This window comes from Terrapene carolina, unplaced genomic scaffold (genome assembly GCF_002925995.2).
Source record: "Terrapene carolina triunguis isolate 2854851 unplaced genomic scaffold, T_m_triunguis-2.0 Scaffold58, whole genome shotgun sequence".
In the NCBI taxonomy this organism is placed as follows: domain Eukaryota; kingdom Metazoa; phylum Chordata; order Testudines; family Emydidae; genus Terrapene; species Terrapene triunguis.
In genome coordinates, this window is record NW_020664409.1 from 57,426,762 (window position 1) to 57,446,909 (window position 20,148).

The 20,148-nt window shown below is 40.9% G+C and overlaps 1 protein-coding gene across 1 annotated transcript in view; it reads right to left on the reverse strand.

Moving 5' to 3' along the window:
- Positions 1 to 20,148, reverse strand: part of SLCO5A1 (solute carrier organic anion transporter family member 5A1) — a 124,581-nt gene that overhangs the window by 19,507 nt on the left and 84,926 nt on the right. Inside the window, exons 5-7 of the mRNA XM_024206018.1 lie at positions 19,000 to 19,164; positions 11,068 to 11,266; positions 1,889 to 2,048 (exon numbers count right to left, since the gene is read on the reverse strand). Of these exons, the coding sequence (XP_024061786.1) occupies positions 1,889 to 2,048; positions 11,068 to 11,266; positions 19,000 to 19,164 (524 nt within the window). The remainder of the gene's footprint in view (positions 1 to 1,888; positions 2,049 to 11,067; positions 11,267 to 18,999; positions 19,165 to 20,148) is intronic.

Genomic DNA, 20,148 nt, shown 5'->3' on the forward strand with positions numbered 1-20,148 from the left:
GCTCCCCACCCAGGCTGAGCAAGCCGAAAATGTACCAGGGGGAGGCACAACGGGAGGAGGAAAGAGTGCCCCCCAGCAGGCAAGAATTCTGGCAAGAGGAGTGTGGCAGCCCCAGGCCAGATGCGGGGGAGGGGGGACTGGCCCAGAGTCACATGTGTCCCACTCCTGTGGCCCCAGCCCTCCAAGAGCTGGCGGGATTGGCTGCTCTGACTCAGGAGGTGGGGCTGGAAGGTTCCTCCCAGAGGCGCTATGTGGGACAGTCACATGCCCCCCCCTTTACATTGTGCCCTCCTAGTATCAGCAGACATGAGTCATCTCTGAGTGGCAGAGGTCTTTTTGATGGATCTAAAGTTTTCAGCTCTGCTGATGATCCATGTGGGTGTCACTATGGAAGGATGGAATAACTTTTTTCAAAAACAGGGAATTTTACACACACACACACACACACACCCCTATGTTAAAAGAATATTGGTAAGGTTGCAAAATAAAGTAATCAAAAGTTAGGAAATGCCAGAATTAAGGATGACTGTACAACCTTAATTTAGCCCCCTTGTGTGTATGCATTATGATACAGTCTTTAATTACATGATCGTATACTACTTTTTTCACATAAACTTGATGTCATAATGGACATTTTCTTAGTATCATTTATTGCAGTTAATAGCTTGTTTAACCCACTTGAAATTCATGGTGAGAGGTAAGCATTCTCAAAGTTCCTCATGATTAAGTGAATTAACAGGTCTATTTTAATAGTATGTGAAAAGCAGCAAAGGTCAGAACTATGAACTGTATTCAGCAAAGCACTTAACCATATACTTAAGACCCACTGAAACCAATGTGACTTAAGAATGTGCCTAAAGTTAACTACACATGTAGTGGCTATTGTGAATCGTGCCTATAGCAGTTGGTTACCAAAAAGTTGTTTCCCCTCCACCTCGCAATATCTTGTAAAAGGAAGCTTTCAATTTTATCTGCACTGGATGCAATGATTATATGGACCTTCAACTTCAGAACTGTTCTGTCAAAACAAAATATCAAATTATCGTCCTGGGACTGACGGTTCTCATGTTTCACTGACTGGGCATAAATGTGTAAGGCAAGAGTGTGACGTGTAATGAATGTGGTTTCTAGATGCTGAAAGCAAGGCAACATTGTTTCATACTATTTCCTATCTTTTGTCTTTATTCCGCTTTAACAGACAATACTTTATAGAAATGTTTGGTCTTACGTTCTCTTCTGTGTGTAATACCGAATGAATTCCAAAGCCTTGGGTTTTTGGCAGCCCAAAGCATTCTGTTGACAACAGGGACAGATTCTACTCCTCACCAGTTTTCCTGTGCACTGGCCCAGAAACTAAGTTTCCAGTCACCAAGTTTCCTTTGTATTTTTCAATTTGTGACCAGGCAACCCCCAAAGAAGCATTCAGCTTCTACAACCCAGTGAATGTAGGACATGAGCAGAGGCCCAGGCCATCTATGCAGACACACTGTGCTTGTGCTGCAAACCCAGCCTCCCTGTCACCCTGCCACGGTGGAGTACAATTCCTACAAGTGCCATGGTCATTTCCAAATCATCCCTTTAGTTGGAGGTAGTTCACTCGGTGTACGTTAATGTCGATATAGTTAGTGTTAACTTATGCTCAAAATTCCCACATTACTGAAGGCTGGGATGATACCATGGACAGCTGGTGTTCCTACCAACTTGAAACATGGAGAAATTCATGCACATGGGGCACTTGTGGGTAAGATTCTCTGAAGCTAGAAAGAAGCGTGCCTTGGAGCTGGTACACTCCCCCTTTCTGTACCTATCCACTCCAGCCCAGATCTGCTGATCTTTGGCCCCCCAGTATAGATATACATCATTTTGGATAGGTTTGTTATACACTCACCCCTGTGCTATGATTTCCACCATTGATGCAGCCGGCCAGACACGGATTGAAGTATGTTATTCCATCTGATCCACAGACAGGCTCATACTCATGAATTTTGCATCCACAGTTAACATTACAGCTACCTGTCAGATTTCTGTGTGCCATAGTAAGTGTAGGACTGAGGAGAGGAAAAATAGATTACATTAGAACAGCATGTTAAACAAGTATGAGCAGAGAAACTACCCCCTTCGACTCTCCTGTAGTTGTTTTAGTATTAGAAAGGTTGCATGGACACTAGTTATTTATTTGGATGTGAGTAACATAAAAGCATGCTAATCCTGGTCTCTAGGCATCAGTGACTTTAATTGAAAACGGCAATGAAAAAATCATTACAAAACTGAAAGAGCACATCTCCTTCCAGATACCACCCACCGGACACAAACCATCATGATTATTTATATTTTGTACTGCAGTATGCCATAGAATCATAGAACTGGAAGGGTCATCTAGTCCAGTCCCCTGCACTCAAGGTAGGACTAAGTATTATCTAAACCATCCCTGACAGGTGTTTGTCCAACCTGCTCTTAAAAATCCCCAATGATGGAGATTCCACAACCTCACTAGGCAATTTATTCTAGTGCTTAACCACTCTGACAGTTAGGAAGTTTTTTCCTAATGTCCAACCTAAACCGCCCTTGCTGCAATTTAAGCCTTTAAGCTTCTTGTCCTATCCTCAGAGGTTAAGAAGAACAATGTTTCTCCCTCCTCCTTGTAACAACCTTTTATGTACTTGAAAACTGTTATCATGTCCCCTTTCAGTCTTCTCTTCTCCAGACTAAACAAGCCCAATTTTTTCAGTCTTCCCTCATAGATCATGTTTTCTAGACCTTTAATCAATTTGTTGCTTTTTGGACTTTCTCCAATTTGTCCACATCTTTCCTGAAATGTGCACCCAGAACTGGACACCATACTCCATGGAAATCTTAATCTCCCAACTCAGCACGTTCCCAAAAAAGCCTCAACTGCCTTAGCCCTCCCTAAAAACCTCTCTTAAACAAAGGATTTTGCTGTGTGCCCTGAAGGTCAACAGATTGTTTTGGGTTGGTGGGGTGGAGTGGGAGTGGATGCCAGAACAGAGGAACACACAGAGAGCTTTGTGCCAGCAGCAACATCTCTTATCTGCCAAAGAAGCCCCAGCCAATCTCGGCTGCAGCAGAATGGCACAGGGATAGAGACAATCTCTGATAGGCAGGTCCTAGGCCATTTAGATCTTTAAATGTCAGAACCAACACCTTAAATTCCACCCTGAAGCCAATAGGCAGCCAGCAGATCCCAGAGCACTGGCATCACGTGCTCATGGCAGGAGACTACACTGAACAAGCAAGCTATCCCACTGTGCATCAGTTTCAGTGTCTGAATGGATTTAAGATGTAGTCCCACTAGAGTCCATTGTTGCAGCCCATTCTAGAGGTGATCGAGGAGCAGACAGCAATAGCACAGCCCACATCCGAAAGGAAAGGTCACAGCCTCTCAGCCAGATGGAGACAGAAAAAGCAGTCCAAGTCAATGCTGCTGTTGGATTATTTAAATGTAGACCCCACCAAAATGTCAACTGTGGTTACAATTGACGGCCAAATACTTTCAATCAGAGTGGGGGCTGATATAGCCTCCTTCAACTCATCCAGTTGTTCCCCCAACCACCATAATCACCTCAGTCTTATCCAGACTGAGTCTAAGGGCTGGTCTATACTTAGCCGCTAGTTCGGCGGCTGTGGATCGAACTTCCGGGTTCGATTTATCGCGTCTGGTCTGGACGCGATAAATCGAACCAGGAAGTGCTCACCGTCGACTGCGGTACTCCATCTCAACGAGAGGAGTACCGCGGAGTCGACGGGGGAGCCTGCCTGCCCCGTGTGGACCGCGTCTGAACTGCGGTAAGTTCGAAGTAAGGTATGTCGACTTCAGCTACGTTATTCACGTAGCTGAAGTTGCGTACCTTACTTCGACTTGGGGGGTTAGTGTAGACCAGGCCTAAGTCATCCATGACTCATTCTGGTAGCCTATTGGAACTCTCCAGGTAGAAGAGCAAGGGCCCAACACTATCCTCTAGGAGCTGTCAGCAACAAAGGCACAAAGCCACTGAAGAGTGGCCCTGTCCACTCCCAGCACAGACTGCAATCATGTCAACACTTCATCACTGACTGGAATGAAAGCAGCTGGGAGATCTAATAATATCAACATGAACACCTGGTCTTCATCAATGCAACAATGTTATTTTGCATTACGAGGTGCTGCAATTGTGTCAACAACATGTGTGTAATGTAAGATGAGGGCATGGTGTGCAATATGAAGAAATTACAAAATGGGACTAGCTTTCAGAGATAAGTACCAGAAATCACTGAATGAAAGCAAAGGTGGAAATAGGATTATAAACAGTGAGTATAGAGCAGGGGTAGGCAACCTGTGGCACGCCTGCCGAAGGCGGCACGTGAGCTGATTTTCAGTGGCACTCACACTGCCCGGGTCCTGGCCACCACTCTGGGGGGGCTCTACATTTTAATTTAATTTTAAATGAAGCTTCTTAAACATTTTAAAAACCTTATTTACTTTACATACAACAATAGTTTAGTTATATATTATAGACTTATAGAAAGAGACCTTCTAAAAACGTTAAAATGTATTACTGGCACACGAAACTCTAAATTAGAGTGAATAAATGAAGACTCGGGCACACCACTTCTGAAAGGTTGCTGACCCCTGATATAGAGAAACAAAGTTTAAAAAAAAAAGAGTCTTTATTATAAAAAGCCTTTGTTATATCAATTTAAATTAGACACTTCTTGGAAGAGCTAAGAGGATAAAAGGAACAGACGCTTACTCCGCTCTTCCTTATTAATGAGTAAGTATAAGATATAATGATTTAATTTTTTTGCTAGACAGATTTATTTGAAAAGACATACAGGCTGGGTGGATGGGGGAGCAGCTCCCTGTACAGTGACCCCTCCTCCTCCTTCCCCCTCCTCCCCCGCAGCTGAGGAGCAATGGGGGCAGGAAGCGGGAGGGAGGGGTCACTGTACAGGGAACTGCTCCCCCATCCACCCAGCCCGTGTGTATCTGGACCTCCCTCATACTCAGACCCCCCCCCCAGCTGAGCAGTTGCCCTGACCTATGATAATATTACAGTGTTTTACCTCTGGGTTACTGCCTGTAACTTTAAAATGATGATGTGAGAGGAGGAACTGCCCTGAAGATACAAAAGTCTGAATCTCCCCCATTTACATTAATTGACCTACCTCAACAAATTACGGTGGGTTTTTCGACTTGACCCCTCAACATCTGTCTGCATAAAGAAGTTCTCACTTCTCCATTCCCTCACACACTCACCCTCTATAGCACAGCACCAGGTCACTCTATCTGCTAGACAGGCTTGCTAGGGGAGATGCATACGGTGTTCATGTCTATATCTTTTTTACCTTCAACCCTCCCTCAGTGTTAACTTGCCTTTCCAATAATGAAACACCAAGGGAGCATCTCAGGGCTGCACTGGAGGCAGAGATCTCTTTGGTGCTGATTCATCTGTGCACACCCTATCTCCATCTCACATGCTGCCTCCAAATATTGTAGACTTGTAGAATATGAGGAGATGCTGTATTTCTGCAGGTCTCCTCAACCATCCCTCCCTTAGTGGGGATTATTTTGTTTTCTTGAAGCTGAGCTATGTTTCCAGAAAGCTGTTGGATGAAAATACTCAATTCTTTCCGACTGTTGTTGGACACTATGTCTGAGGAGTGGTCAACTCTACTGGTTTAGGCTGTTATGGCTGTGCATCAGTCCAATAACCTAAATTCTTCCCAGTATCCCACCCGCAACTAGAGGCCTTAAGCTGCCAACGAAGTCTGGCACATGCACATTTTAAAATTTGGTCAAAAATAACAGCATTTCCTGAATTCGTCTTTCAGTTACAAATTACTCCTCTGCTCCTTTCATTAATATGATTAGCTGCAAGTCTGAGACATGTACACACCAGAGATAAATCCCAGAATTCCATTTGATAAATTGCATTGGTTAACCTCTCAAAGGACTGTTCTATATCTCGTTTCCACTTATATAATTCTGGCAGAATTAATTAGGAGAAGAGCTTTAGACAGACTAATGATAAAGGGGAATCTATTTTCTAACAAGGATTTTAGTTTTGATTTTTCTTTCTCTCCAACTATTAGTCTATGGGAGGGAGAAGTAAGAGGGGAGAAGGAAGTTGTAGAGTCTAGAGTTTTAAGAGTTGTGGGGCCTCTTATTATTTATTCATACTGAGGGATACACAATCAGGGATTGGAACTCCTTTGTGTTAGGCAATGCGCACACACGCCTCAACCCCCACAAGATGGCCCACAGAGCTTACAATTGAAGTAATCCACAGATAAATCCAAAATATAGGAAAGCATTGATGTTATCTCCTAAACAGCAAATGGATTTGTATGTGGTTTCATTTTTATTTACTTAGATTGCAGTAGCACATATAATGTACTAAGGAGGTCCCAAGCACAAAGAAAACATAGTTCCTGTCCCGATGAGCTTACAGCCTAAAAAGTCTTCAATCTAAAAACTGGGATAAAAAGTGAAAAGGAGAAGCCTTGGCTACATAGCAAAGACATTTCTGTCATGATTAAACTAACCATCATCCCAAAATAATGAATAAATTGGATCCACTGTTTAAAAGGCTGCCAAGATCATGCTGGGAAAATTGTGGTTTTGAGAAATGTTTGAGTAATCCATTTGCACAGAAGGATGTTACATGACTGGCTTCTTCAATGCTTCTTCCTTGTACATCATGATTCTCTCATAGCCAAACTACCAAGCGTTCTTTTGAAATGGCAAAGAGCAAGGAGAAAAGCAGGGGAAAGGCTGGGTTTAGTTACTGAACCTTTAAGGTGTAGAACAGTAGTTCTCAACCAGGGATACGTATATCCCTTGGGGTTTATAGAGGTCTTCCAGCGGGTACATCAAGTCATCTAGATATTTGCCTAGTTTTACAACAGGCTACATAAAAAGCACTAGCGAAGTCAGTACAAACTAAAATTTCATACAGACAATGACATGTTTATACTGCTCTATACTATACTATATACTATACACTGAAATGTAAGTACAACATTTATATTCCAATCAATTTATTTTATAATTATAAGGTCAAAATGAGAAAATAAGCAATTTTGCAATAACAGTGTGCTGTGACACTTTTGTATTTTTATGTCTGATTTTGTAAGCAAGTAGTCTTTAAGTGAGGTGAAACTTGGGGGTACACAAGACAAATCGACTCCTGAAAGGGATACCGTAGTCTGGAAAGGTTGAGAACCACTGGAGTAGAAACCTTGTCATGTGGCAGTCAGTTGCAGCTAGAGTTGGAGACTGAAGCTAGGAATTATGTGGTTTTTATCTAGGTTCATTTTTTGTTGTTCTGATCCACTTAGTTTTGATTGGTTGACTGGATTGAGAGAGACATAACAACAGCAAAACCTGATGCTTGGGATGGGAAGTTGAGATTTTGTTGTGTATTATTTGTCCCAAAAATCCAACAAACCAATTATATCTTTCAAATTATCTACAATAACTTTAACTGCTCCAGGACAATAGAAGAGTATAACCAAAACCAGCCAGTTTTGTATCATTTTACATATCATAAAAAGAGGGGACGGAATTAAACTAATACAGGGACTTTGTTTGCTGATAAGCACCCTGGAAACCTACCCTAGCTATTCTCTCTCCCTGTACACTGAACGGAGAAGAAAAGGCATCAGCCTTTTCATTCATTGCCACAAATAAAAGAAGACTCTCTTTGCAGCTATTTTGATTATTTTCAGGTAAGACAGTTTAATGTTCATGAAATACAAAAACGGCTTTCTGTAGAGCAGGCTGGAAGAGGTCTGTGTTCAGCCTGGATCAGATCACAGACCTGCCCAGTGCTCGCCCTCTTCCCATCTGCCACAATTCCTGACCCCACAGCGGACTCCCTATGAGATTCCACATAGGGGTGGGATTGCGCTATGGGGCACCTCCCCTTTCTGAGTGGGAGGGTGAGGCCTATGTGCAGTAGGACACCTCCATGCATGGATTTGAGGAGTACAATCTGCTCTTAGCTATTTTTTTCCTCTTTATTACACATCTTCAAATATTCCAGATATCTCAGGACAGAGACTACTGCAGTTCATATGCTCTCACTTCTGCCCTCCTCACAGGGGTGTGGCAAAGCTTAACTCATAAATATTTGTAAAGGGTTTTGAGATCTTCCTATGGAGTGTACTATTGGTTTGATTCTGTGAGATGCTGTGCACATCTGCAAGGGGCTGAGCTCCTTTCACCCCCACTGCAGTCAGTTGGAGCTGAAGGTGCTCAGCATCTCATAGGACTACTCAGAACCTTGCAAGTTTCAGCCCTAAAATGCTGAGCACTATCATTGCTATTATCCTTTGCAATGGCAAAAGATTTCACAAGGTTAAAAAGCAGATCTGTTCATCACGTATTCCCTTTGTCTCCAGGTTTTATTTATTTGGTTTGGCTTATATGATCAAATTAATTATCGTTCTCAGCAATTAATTCTTAAACTGTTCCAGTGGGTCAAGAAGTATATTGTAGACACTGCAGCTCAGGCTGAAATTGATTAGTGACCTCATGACATCTTTTGCATCTTTCTCAATTTCAAATTGTTGTGTATCTGGCTTCCATCCAAAAAAATCTCAGGGTGCATGTATCAAATACATGGTTGAGCTTTTTCTTTCAAGTATTTCATGCTCCTTATATTCAGTTTTTCTTTCAAGTATTTCATGCTCCTTATATTCAGTTTTTCTGGTAGGCAGAATTTTACTCTCCTGTTTCTCCTCTACATTTGAGTGGGAGCTGCAGGGAGCCACCTCCCTAACTCAGAACTGCCCAGCCTGGTGCAAATAAGGGCTGCACAAGAGCATGCCTAATTTACACTGCTGGCGGAAGAGCCCTCATGTTGCATTTAAATGTTACATATGTTAGACTGTCATTAGAGGCAAGGCTAGAGTCATTCAACTGCATCGTTTAAGATGCTGAAATGTGAAATACAGAATTGCCCTGAATCTTACTGATAACCCAAGCAAGCAATGACAAACTGGCAAATGCAAAACTACCTGTGTCCAATGTAAAATTGCAGAAAATCTTTGCAAACGTATTTAATCTACCTGAGCTTCCCGGTCCATTTACTGTCCGCAATTTAGAACATGCCTGGTATAGGCAGACTACATTTACATTATGAAATATCATTACCTGCTTTCCTGAATTTTGAGAGCTGTGTTTGGTTTTTTATGCTAACTAGACACAGTTATTCACTCTCCTTTCTATTGGATGGGTGGATTATGCCCAAGCAAGAAAAGGAAATTACTTTGATGTGACTTTTTACTACAAAAAGAAATAGTTATAAACAGATTCTGCATTTGCTTACGAAAACGAAACACAGAGCTAGTAACTGGGATCTATTACAAGCTTAACTTTGGAGAAGGCTATATCTATTTTTGGTATCCTCAAAATGAAAAATTTCCTTTAGAAAATATGTATATGTTTTTTTTAAATGCTGGCATTCTTTGATGTCTGAGTAAGAGTTTCTTATTAATGAAATGGTTTAAAGCTAGATCAAATGATAACAACTGAACGAATCTGGGAGAAGTTTATCACGCCGATGACCAGGTTGTAAAGATAAATGTGGGGCACTGCTTGTTTTATTAATCTGTATATCAACTGACTTACTATGTGGCTTTAAGTAATTCACACAGGGCCCACCCCTGCAACATGCTGAGCACCTTCCACTTCCACTGACACTGATGAAGTCCCAGTGACTTCTTTTTTCATTTTGATTTCAATGGGAGTTGACAGCAATCAATACTTTCAAGGATTCAGCTTTTAATATGCCAACCACCATGTCTAAATGAGAAAGTTGCGTGGGTTTAACTAAAGGTGTTACTTTAAACCTCTTTAGTTAAAGCCAGCGGAGAAGGCTTATTTCCGTTTAATTGAAGTCAGTTAGGAATCAGTTTATGCTAAACTGCTACAAGCTGTTCTTAAAACTGAAATAACAGTGTCCACACAGGGGTTTGCACTGGTTTAACTACATCAATTAAAGTTAAACCAGAGCAACGTACTCATGTGGACAAGCCCTCAGTTCTCTTGTTTGTGACAGCGGGGCCATAATACTTACTTCACAAAACTGAAGAAGGAGCAGGTTAGTTACATTTCATCTGAAAGATTTAGAACAAGGCAGTTTTTTGTTCACTTGTATTTCTTCATTTTGCTGCCAGCGGGTGTCACAGCATTTCAGCTGAAGACAGATAACCTATGCAACCCCTTCCTTGCTAAATAATGTACCTGTGGTTTCTGTCCCCATTTCCTGCTTCTTCAGCCAGGCAGTATGACACGATGGCACTTCCCCAAGATCATTTCACTCTACAGCCTGACCCTCAGCACTGGCCCCTACCTATCTGAGTCAGAATCAAGGAGGGCTGTGGCTTAGGAAACAACAGGCCAGCTTCACAACAATGGAGAATCCCCCTGCATTTGGCTGCTTCTTCAGGGGCTGATTTCCCCGGCTCCATGGCTAGATTCTGCTGGCAGTGAGGTACAAAGCAGACACATAACACCACAAGAAAATGGGACCCAGTATTTATTTTCTTATTTGAATTTTTTTCTATTTTGTTCCTTCTTCCTTTTCTCACATTCCCCCTTTCTGTTTTGCATGTGGTCTATTCTCTGTCCCCTTTTACCCCATTTTTTTTATTGAATAGTTTTCTCTCCCCCTACTCTGCTTTCTTAATGGTGTCTCCGAGTGGAACACAAACCCACTAGTGCTGAAGTTCAAAACTGAACTTCCAAACCCAAGATACTTGGATGGGTTTGATATCAGGCAAAATAAGTTCAATATCTATCCCCTTCAGGCTCAGGCAGGACCAAGAATACCTAGGCTACCCAAATGAGTGTTTGATAGGCTTTCATTGTCAATCAGCTATAAAATAAAAGAATGTTGGCCATACAGTTAAACCATGTATTTATCTGACTGTGTTCACCAAGTTCTTGTTTGATGAATGGACTTCAAAAATAGCTCATTTTTAAATTAAATAAAATAGCTAGATTTCTAGCAGGCTTTTGCAAATAGCTGGCATTGCAATCATTGATTCAAAGACACTTACCCCGTTGTGTATGGGATATTTATGCCCCCTAGATTAATGCTGTCACATCCAACAATGAAAAGCGTTGAAAAGCACAGCAAAGACACACCGCTGCAAATCATAGCCAGCTTCGCAGACTCTCTTGCACCAAGTTTGAGCTTTTTAATAATGTAGCCACCTAGCACAATGCCAACACCAGCACTTGGGACAATAATCACACCTGTTTGGAGGAAAGTGAGATGTAAGGTTAAAACAGGAACTGTGGAGACAGAATAGAAAATAAATATTGGTTTCACCCACTAATTAGATTATGACAAATTCCACAATATGGCCCTCATTGACTAATTCACTACCAGCAAACTGAGTCAGAATTTTTAGCGCTCTGGGACTGATGTCAAAGGATTAATAAAAGCTTCTTTATGATTTTCCCGGCAGCAGAAAAAGAAATATTGCATATACAAGCAGAAATATTGATTTGTATTTATTTCAGAGTGGGCTGGCTACTGGTGGCAGGGAATCGAAACATAGCTGCACAGCACGAAGACCCCAAAGGTTACAGGGCAGGCGATGACAGGACCCCTTACTGCTCTGGGTAGTCCCCAGAACATCACAAGGAATGCAGATTGATCCAGTTTAATTAGTGAAATTCTGATTAAATTAGTTCAAATGTTGGGGTAAATCCTGCTTTTCTTACTCCTATGATGAGTCCCAGTGAAGTATATGTACTAATCCAAACCTTCAGGGCAGGACCAAACTTCATAAGCCTACCTCGTTCTAACAGCCTAATGAGTCTTTTTTCTAGGAGCTCTGTAAACTTTTATGGTCAGACGCTAACCAGCTGATATCCAGATTCTGATATCTTTACTCATGTTGAGCATTACCATGTCTTATGAGTTGTCCCCTGGATTTTAACAGGACTACTTGAAGACTCACTGTGAATGCAGGTATCCAAATCTGGCCCTTAGCATTCCACCACTTGAAAGACTTGGCACTTAAAATTTAGAGCACAATAAACTTTAAGCCCTGACATGTTTATGGATAAGAACTATGACTTTGCTGCTACGAACATCAATTGGTAGTGTTGTAGTGGGGCCACAGGCTAGCCCTATCTCCCAGTGCCCTGTGGAGTTGCTAAATTGTGCAAAGTTCCTGTTTTTCCTAGCTTCTCCTGGCTCTCACTGCCCATTGTTTCTTATTGTACATCTTTAAGTGATGGTCTTGCTCAGGAAGATTCATTCAGCATCAAATGTGAATTTAGAAGCTTTCAGACAGTTGCATCCAGTGAAAGGGGGCTGAAAAAATCATGATAGGCGTTCTTTTTTTTTAATGAGGGAACATGTAAAACAAAAGTCTACTGAAAAACATATTGTAATATAGTTGCAATCGTAACAGAACCTTCCCCTGCTTTACCCACAAACATTTGCAGAAGGCAATCTCTGTAACAAGTATGAGGTTGGAACTGTGAAAATAACTGTTAATAAATGTTACAAGCAATGCCACCATAATTACTACACCAACTGTGAACCTAAGATCTTAATAATAATTCTGTGTGGAATTAGAAAGACCTCTCAATCTCCCAACAGAGTGGGCATTAATATTTTTAATTCTTTCTAAAAGAATGTCTCTTCTGAGGGAACAACTTCAGAGCTGTTAACTCCCAGGAGAATAAACAATTGGATATGAATGCGAGAAGGACATAATTCCAACTTTTTTACCCATTCTGAACATTTTCTCTCTCAATATTTATCAAAAGGACAAATAGCAAAATGATAACTTGATTAACTGTAGTAAGGCATTTGATATGGTCTCGCATGATATTCTTATCGATAAACTAGGCAAATACAACTTAGATGGGGCTACTATAAGGTGGGTGCATAACTGGCTGGATAACCGTACTCAGAGAGTAATTATTAATGGTTCCTAATCCTGCTGGAAAGGTATAACGCATGGGGTTCCGCAGGGGTCTGTTTTGGGACTGGCTCCGTTCAATATCTTCATCAACGACTTAAATATTGGCATAGAAAGTATGCTTATTAAGTTTGCAGATGATACCAAACTGGGAGGGATGGCAACTGCTTTGGAGGATAGGGTCAAAATGATCTGGACAAATTGGAGAAATGGTCTATTAAACAGGATGAAGTTTAATAAAGACAAATGCAAAGTGCTCCACTTAGGAAGGAACAATCAGTTTCACACATACAGAATGGGAAGAGACACCTCTAGGAAGGAGTACGGCAGAAAGGGATCTAGGGGTTATAGTGGACCACAAGCTAAATATGAGTCAACAGCGTGATGCTGTTGCAAAAAAAGCAAACGTGATTCTGGGATGCATAAACAAGTGTGTTGTAAGCAAGACACGAGAAGTCATTCTTCTGCTCTACTCTGCGCTGGTTAGGCTTCAGCTGGAGTATTGTGTCCAGTTCTGGGCACCACATTTCAAGAAAGATGTGGAGAAATTGGAGAGGGTCCAGAGAAGATCAACAGGAATGATTAAAGGTCTAGAGAACATGACCTATGAAGGAAGGCTGAAAGAATTGGGTCTGTTTAGTTTGGAAAAGAGAAGACTGAGAGGGGACATTATAGCAGTTTTCAGGTATCTAAAAGGGTGTCATAAGGAGGTGGGAGAAAACTTGTTCATCTTAGCCTCTAAGGGAACAAGAAGCAATGGGCTTAAACTGCAGCAAGGGAGGTTTAGGTTGGACATTAGGAAAAAGTTCCTAATTGTCAGGGTGGTTAAACATTGGAATAAACTGCCTAGGGAGGTTGTGGAATCTCCATCTCTGGAGATATTTAAGAGTAGGTTAGATAAATGTCTATCAGGGATGGTTTACTCTAGACAGTATTTGGTCCTGCCATGAGGGCAGGGGACTGGACTCGATGACCTCTCGAGGTCCCTTCCAGTCCTAGAATCTATGAGTCTATGAATCCACCAGGCCGTACCTGTTCTGAGGTAGGGCACAAACACAAGGATTGAAGAGCAGGACAATTTGGAACTCTCTTTAAGCATCGGTCCTCAGCTATATCAATTTACAGCAAGTCAGGATCTGGCCCTGTGTATTGTCCATCTTGTTGCTCTTCCCAACTTTCTGCAAAAATCCCCTCACACTATTTTATTCTCCTTCCCCACTCCCTATAATTTACCTTCATTCTTCCAGATACCTCCTTCTGACCCATCCTTTGCATTCAATATCCTCGCTACCTATTTCTGGCTTGGTTTTCAGTTATTACAGAAAGCTGTGCTGCTCTCCCATCCATTCTGGGCCAGATTGTCCTTAGAATAGGAGCTGAGGGGATAAGCAGAATGTTTTTCTCCCCTTCCCCCCACCCCCTCCACATTCATCCCACTCAGGCAAGAACTAGGGAACAATTGAAAACCGTGCACTCAAGGAGCACATGAACTTCTTCCTCTGTGTGTCCATCAGGGGAAAAAATTCACCCTTAAGGGAAGGGGACAGGAACACGCTGACCTGCAGCTAGTTGGTAGCACAGAGGGAAGCCTGCAGCAGCATACATTCACTCAGTATATCATGGGGCATGGAATGCAATTTTGCCCCCTGTGCAAAGCAGAACTTGATACTTATTTTTTTTTCATACAGTGTATGTGAAATGGAAGGTAATAAACTATCAAAACAACATAGTCACTACTACAATGGCTCTTCCAGAGGAGCTTCCAAAGCAAAGCATATACAACTAATTGAGGTATTCATTTTTCACTTTCAAAGTCATATAATGGAACAAAACTGAGATTTGATAGTAAGCCATTGTACTGCACTTTGCTTTATTTTACAATGATGATTTGGCATACAGGTTTTTTTGTGTGTGCACAAAATATTATGCTGTATATAATACCTAAGATCAGTTTTCAGTCAGTAATTTTTGGGCTCTGCCCTTTTTGCTGTTGTCAGAATGCTGCAGTACTTGAAGCTTTCCCACAGGAGAAAAGATGATAACAGCTACTAATAGTCTGCTTGCAGAAACCTGCAATATTTGCTCCCAGCATTGCATTTCCAAAGGGAGTAGCAAAGAGATTTTAAAAATCAATTATGTGTAAGTTGTACACTGCACCTTTTCTAGAAAAGAAGTAGAACCAGTTTACTGTATATTACTATATTTAGGAACAGTAGAAGTTACTAGTGAATGCAAAAGAGTTTAGATTGCAAAATATAACCCTCTTTCTTCACACACTTTTATAATCTACTGAATCATTTTCTCTTTTGAGCTGAAATTTTCCAAGTTTAGCCTCTGCCCTGAAGTCAACTTCTTGTTGTTTGTTTTTAGAAAGTTTAAGAGCTTTAGGTGTTTTGGGTTTTGTAGTTCACTGTGGGTAGAAAAATTAAACTTTTCGCATTTAAAAAATTCTAACCACTTTTTTTTTTTAAATAAAAAAGACTACAGCAAAGGAAACTCAAATTCAAAACTTGAAATCTGGCATGGATTTAATCCTCACTGAAGACTAATGCCTTTGCTTTGTTTGAGAAAAGAAACTGAATGAAATTTAGCAAAGAGATGGCTGTTTGTAAATTGCCAATTGAAAATTCACTGTGCAAAATCTCAGTATGTCTCCAGCTGGCCACACAAAGATAGATGCACCGAGCATATGTGTACAGCTAGTTAAGTGCACATCTGAAGTGTAGATATTTTGGTTCAAAGAATTTACAAATTACACTGCAACTGAAGCTAGAAGAGCTTGTAAACTAACAGTACAAGTAATTTACAAGCTCCACTGGTGTCACTGAGTACACTGGCTACCTCCAAATCTTCTTTTTCCTTCAAAAGAACTCTAGAAAAATTAAATGTTACTAAATAACTCTAGGAAATTACCCACCTGCCACAGTAGTAAGTGGGCAATAGAGGGGGGAACTGTGATTTTTTGAGAGTCACAATTACTCCCTGAGGATCTTCTCTGGGGCAGTGCAGCTATACACTGCTCCATACTCAGGATACAGCAAAGGCTCAATCTAGTCCTAACTTTTGGGAATTTCCCAACCTTTGCGTGTTTTGTCTCACATGAATGTTTTATTGGCACTCGTTCTTGTGTGTATACAGCCTCTAATGTGAGTTATGGGTCAATAATTCCATCAAAACTACCCGTGATGCCATAAATCATGAGAGCAAAACTCCTAGTTTGTGTAACCACTAGAACCATCAGCAGGAATTAGCGTCCCATAAATCATAACTGCCATTATATTTTATATGAGAGACAAAGTAAGTAATATCTTTCATTGGACCAACTTCTGTTGGTAGAAAGGATAAGTTTCTGAGCTACCCAGATCTCTTCTTCAACTAACCTAGTGACTCTTCAGGAGACCTGAAGAAGAGCTCTGTGAAGCTCAAAAGCTTGTCCCTTCTACCCACAGATGGTCCAATAAAAAGTATTACCTCACCTACCTTGCGTCTCTCGTATCCTGGAACCAACACAACTACAACATCACTGCAAGCATCTGTATGATATAATTAATTAATTTCATGTCCTGCACAGGATGTCTCTCCCCGCTCCACAGGCTTCCACAGAAATCTCCCATTGCTGCTACTTCCCACTGTCCTGATCAGGATCCCAGAAAGACTGCTCTTTTTTTTCCACCGACCCCGGACTAGATAGACACCCAAGGTTCCAACTCAGATCCTCTTTCTCCCTGTCTCTCCATCTCACACTGCTTCCTCTCCTTTCCTGGATCCATGCAACCAGACAGTTTTCTCTCCTTCTCCTACAGTTCTCCCTTCTCTTCTGGAGTGATCATGCATGCCTAGTCCATTGGTACTTCACTCACCCGCTGGGGCCTAGCCGGGGCTAGGAGGTGGGGAAGTGACTCCATTTTGAAGTTTGGAGTATTCAAATAATGGCCAGGGATTTGTTGTCACATTGCCTCCCAGTAAGATAGGAATTGCCACGTCAGATCAGATGAGTGGTCCATCTAGTTCAGTATCCTGTCTCTGATGGTGGCCAGTAACATGTGCTTCAGAGACAGATGGGGGGGGAAAAAACCTTGAAGTTGGCAATTATGGAATAGCTTGCCTATAGAGGAAGATTTTTCCTACCATTCTCAGTTAATGGTTGACATGTCCTGAAGCATGTGGATTTATTTCCCTCCCATTTGTTTAATCTTATTTAATGTAACTGGATATTCTATCATATAAATGTTCATCCCTGTTTTTAATCTTGCTAAACTCCTTGCTTCAATAATAATTTGTGACTATGAGTTTCATTGGGTCATTGTGCATCTCAAGAACTATGGAATTTTTAATGTATGTTGTACAGCAACAGACACGCTTGAACTGCTTCAGAACCAGGAAAAAATGGGAAAAGAGAATACCTTTAAGAGAATTAGTGTTTCTGACTACAGAAATGAAAAGATACTGAAAGTGAAAAGCTGGAATGGTTTTCCTTCTAAAATGGTGCATATTCAAAGAAGTTCAAAATAGGCCATGCAGGGAAAGATCAAGGCTTATTATTGCTTGTTTTGTTATTATTTCTTCAATATTTCTAAGTACCAAAAATAGCGGTGGATGCCTTTCAAAGATATGGCCCTTACCCTGAAAGGCTTACAATTTAATAGTGGTGTGACAAAGGTGGCAGGGTGAATTACCAACAAAAACAGAGGGAAAAGGCAAGTGTAATCCATATTATACCAGCATGGACCTTTGTCTCCCTCTGGTGGCTGAATAACATAAGAGTTTTATGAGTGTGTTTCTGCCTCCAAGTTACTGGGCCAGCTGTTTTCACTCAAACAGTGGAAAGTCATGCATTTAGCCCCAGAGTTTCTGGGTTCAATCCCCATAGATGGGCCCAACCAGGGGCTTTGTTACACAGGGAGGTATGTAACAGGTCCGTTACTCAGGGCGGAATGATCTTGATAGTTTTGTATTATTTTTTAAAATGTTGTGTTTCTCTCCCTTGGTTCTCAAAGGTGAGATGAAAGATGTGAGTTTTTAGGAGGGATTTGAACAAGGAGAGGGAGGTGGGCTGGTGAACAGGTTTGAGGAGGTCATTCCATGCATGGGAATGCAGGAGGCAGCTCAGAAGAAAAAACAAAGATGTTTGTGAGAGAAGGAAATGAGAGGAGTAGCAAATGCTGCTTTCATCAGCAGAGTCAAGAGAGCAGGGCCAACACATGGTGCCCAATTCTGTAAATTATTCTGCGTAGGAGGCCCCTTGCACCCACACAGAGCCCCAGTGAAATCAGTCAGGCTTCATGTAAGTGCATGGGGGTCTGCCCCCATGGAACAAATTACTGGACCGGGCTGTATAAGGTAGGACTTTTAAAGCACGGACAAAAGTTTGAACTGGATGCACGTTGCAATGGCGAGCTGGTGAAATCTCTCCAAGAGGGTGGGTACATAATTTAAGTGATGAGAGAGATGATTCTGGCAGCAGCATTGTGGATGGGCTGGATTGTGGCAAGGCTGTTATAAATAAATAAACGAGGAGGAGATTGCAATAGTCAAGGTGGAAGATGAATAAGTAGGGCATAGACAAGTCATTTGGTCACTGGAGAGAAAGGACGGGAGGGATATTGTAAAGGTTGAGGAGTAAAAAGTAAAATTAGCTTTTAAGAAATTAATATTAAACAATATAAGAACTTATAAGACGTTTTAAACTAATGGCAGATTCTCTGTACCTTGCATGTGATCATGATGGTCACTTCTGACCCTAAGGTCTATGAGTGTGATGGTATTTCCCCATATTTTTTCCCCTCACAATATAACCTTAAAAAATGGCAAGTTCTTCACTTGTACAAAACAAAAACAACAACATTTGGTTCACGTTTTATTAAACAAACATAGCAAACGCCCACAGAACTACCGGAATTCTGAACCGAAAAAGTAAAGTTAGACATTATTTAGCTGGTAAGATTATCATTTTAAAGTGAGTTTTATTTTTTTCCTCTATTGCTTTTGTTTCAGTGGTCAGAAAATGATAAGCCTTTCAATGTTGTGCTAAAGGCAATGCCTTACCAGTGTAGATGCTGGCATTGGAAGCTGGTATGCCAAACTGTGACTCGATGAACTTGGGAATGAAGGTAATAAAAGCAGTAACAATGGCACTCTCAGCTGTGTATGACAGACTCACAAAAAGGAATGTCATGTTGCTTAAGATCCTGACAGCTGCTCTTGGAAGCTCTACAAAATGACAAAAACAACAAATAATATAATGTTATAAATAATGAATGGAAAACAAAACAAATTGACTTTCTTTGAGATGGACTGTAAATAATGGTTTCTTAACATTCAGCCATATTTGCTAAGTGAAAAAGAAAAGAAAAGAAAAGAGCATCTACAGTTTGGATTGGAAATATTTCCCTTTGTTCTTCTGCTACCTGAATGTACCGGTCTAGGCCCCTACTCCAGCCCTGCACAGGCATAGGAGTCCATTATAGCATATCTGCTTGCAGGAATAGAGGCTTTGGATGGTAGTGCTGAAATAGCAAAAAAGCAGGAATAGTTTTCAGTTATTTCAGAATTTCTTTGATGTATCTTTCACTTCTGAAGATACAAAATTCTGATGTTTCTGTACCAATAAGATTGTTTCTTGCACTCTACATTATCAAGATAGTCCACATAAATCAATCTACCACTTGTAGTATGTTAACATTTTATTGTAATTTTGCCTAAATAAACAAAGTTTTAAAAAATGTATTTGGGATCCATTGATGATAATGCCATAATCTAGGAAGGTAACCAGTAGGATATAATATGTAGCCATATTTATTAATAACGCATGTAGATCTAACATACTGAAAGTTAAAAAATATTAATTAGTTGTATCAATAAACCACATATAAAAGTCCCAGAAGGAAAAGAAGAAAAAAACCTGTTAAGACTGAAAGCACATAACATACTCCTGGGGTAATTCTGTGCCAAAAAATTAAAAATTCTGTGCACAAAATGTTAAAATTCTGCAAATTTTATTTATCAAAATAGCACAATGTAATCACGCCAGTTTCAATTATTTTGGTAATTTATTTCAAAATACCTGTCGGCAACTACGGCTGTAACAATACAGACAACAAAAAAAGATTTCCCAGGATTAGAAAGTTAAAAAAACTCCTATGACAACCCATTTCCTATTTCTCTGTCCCCTCCCTCCAGAGCCCAGCCACGCCC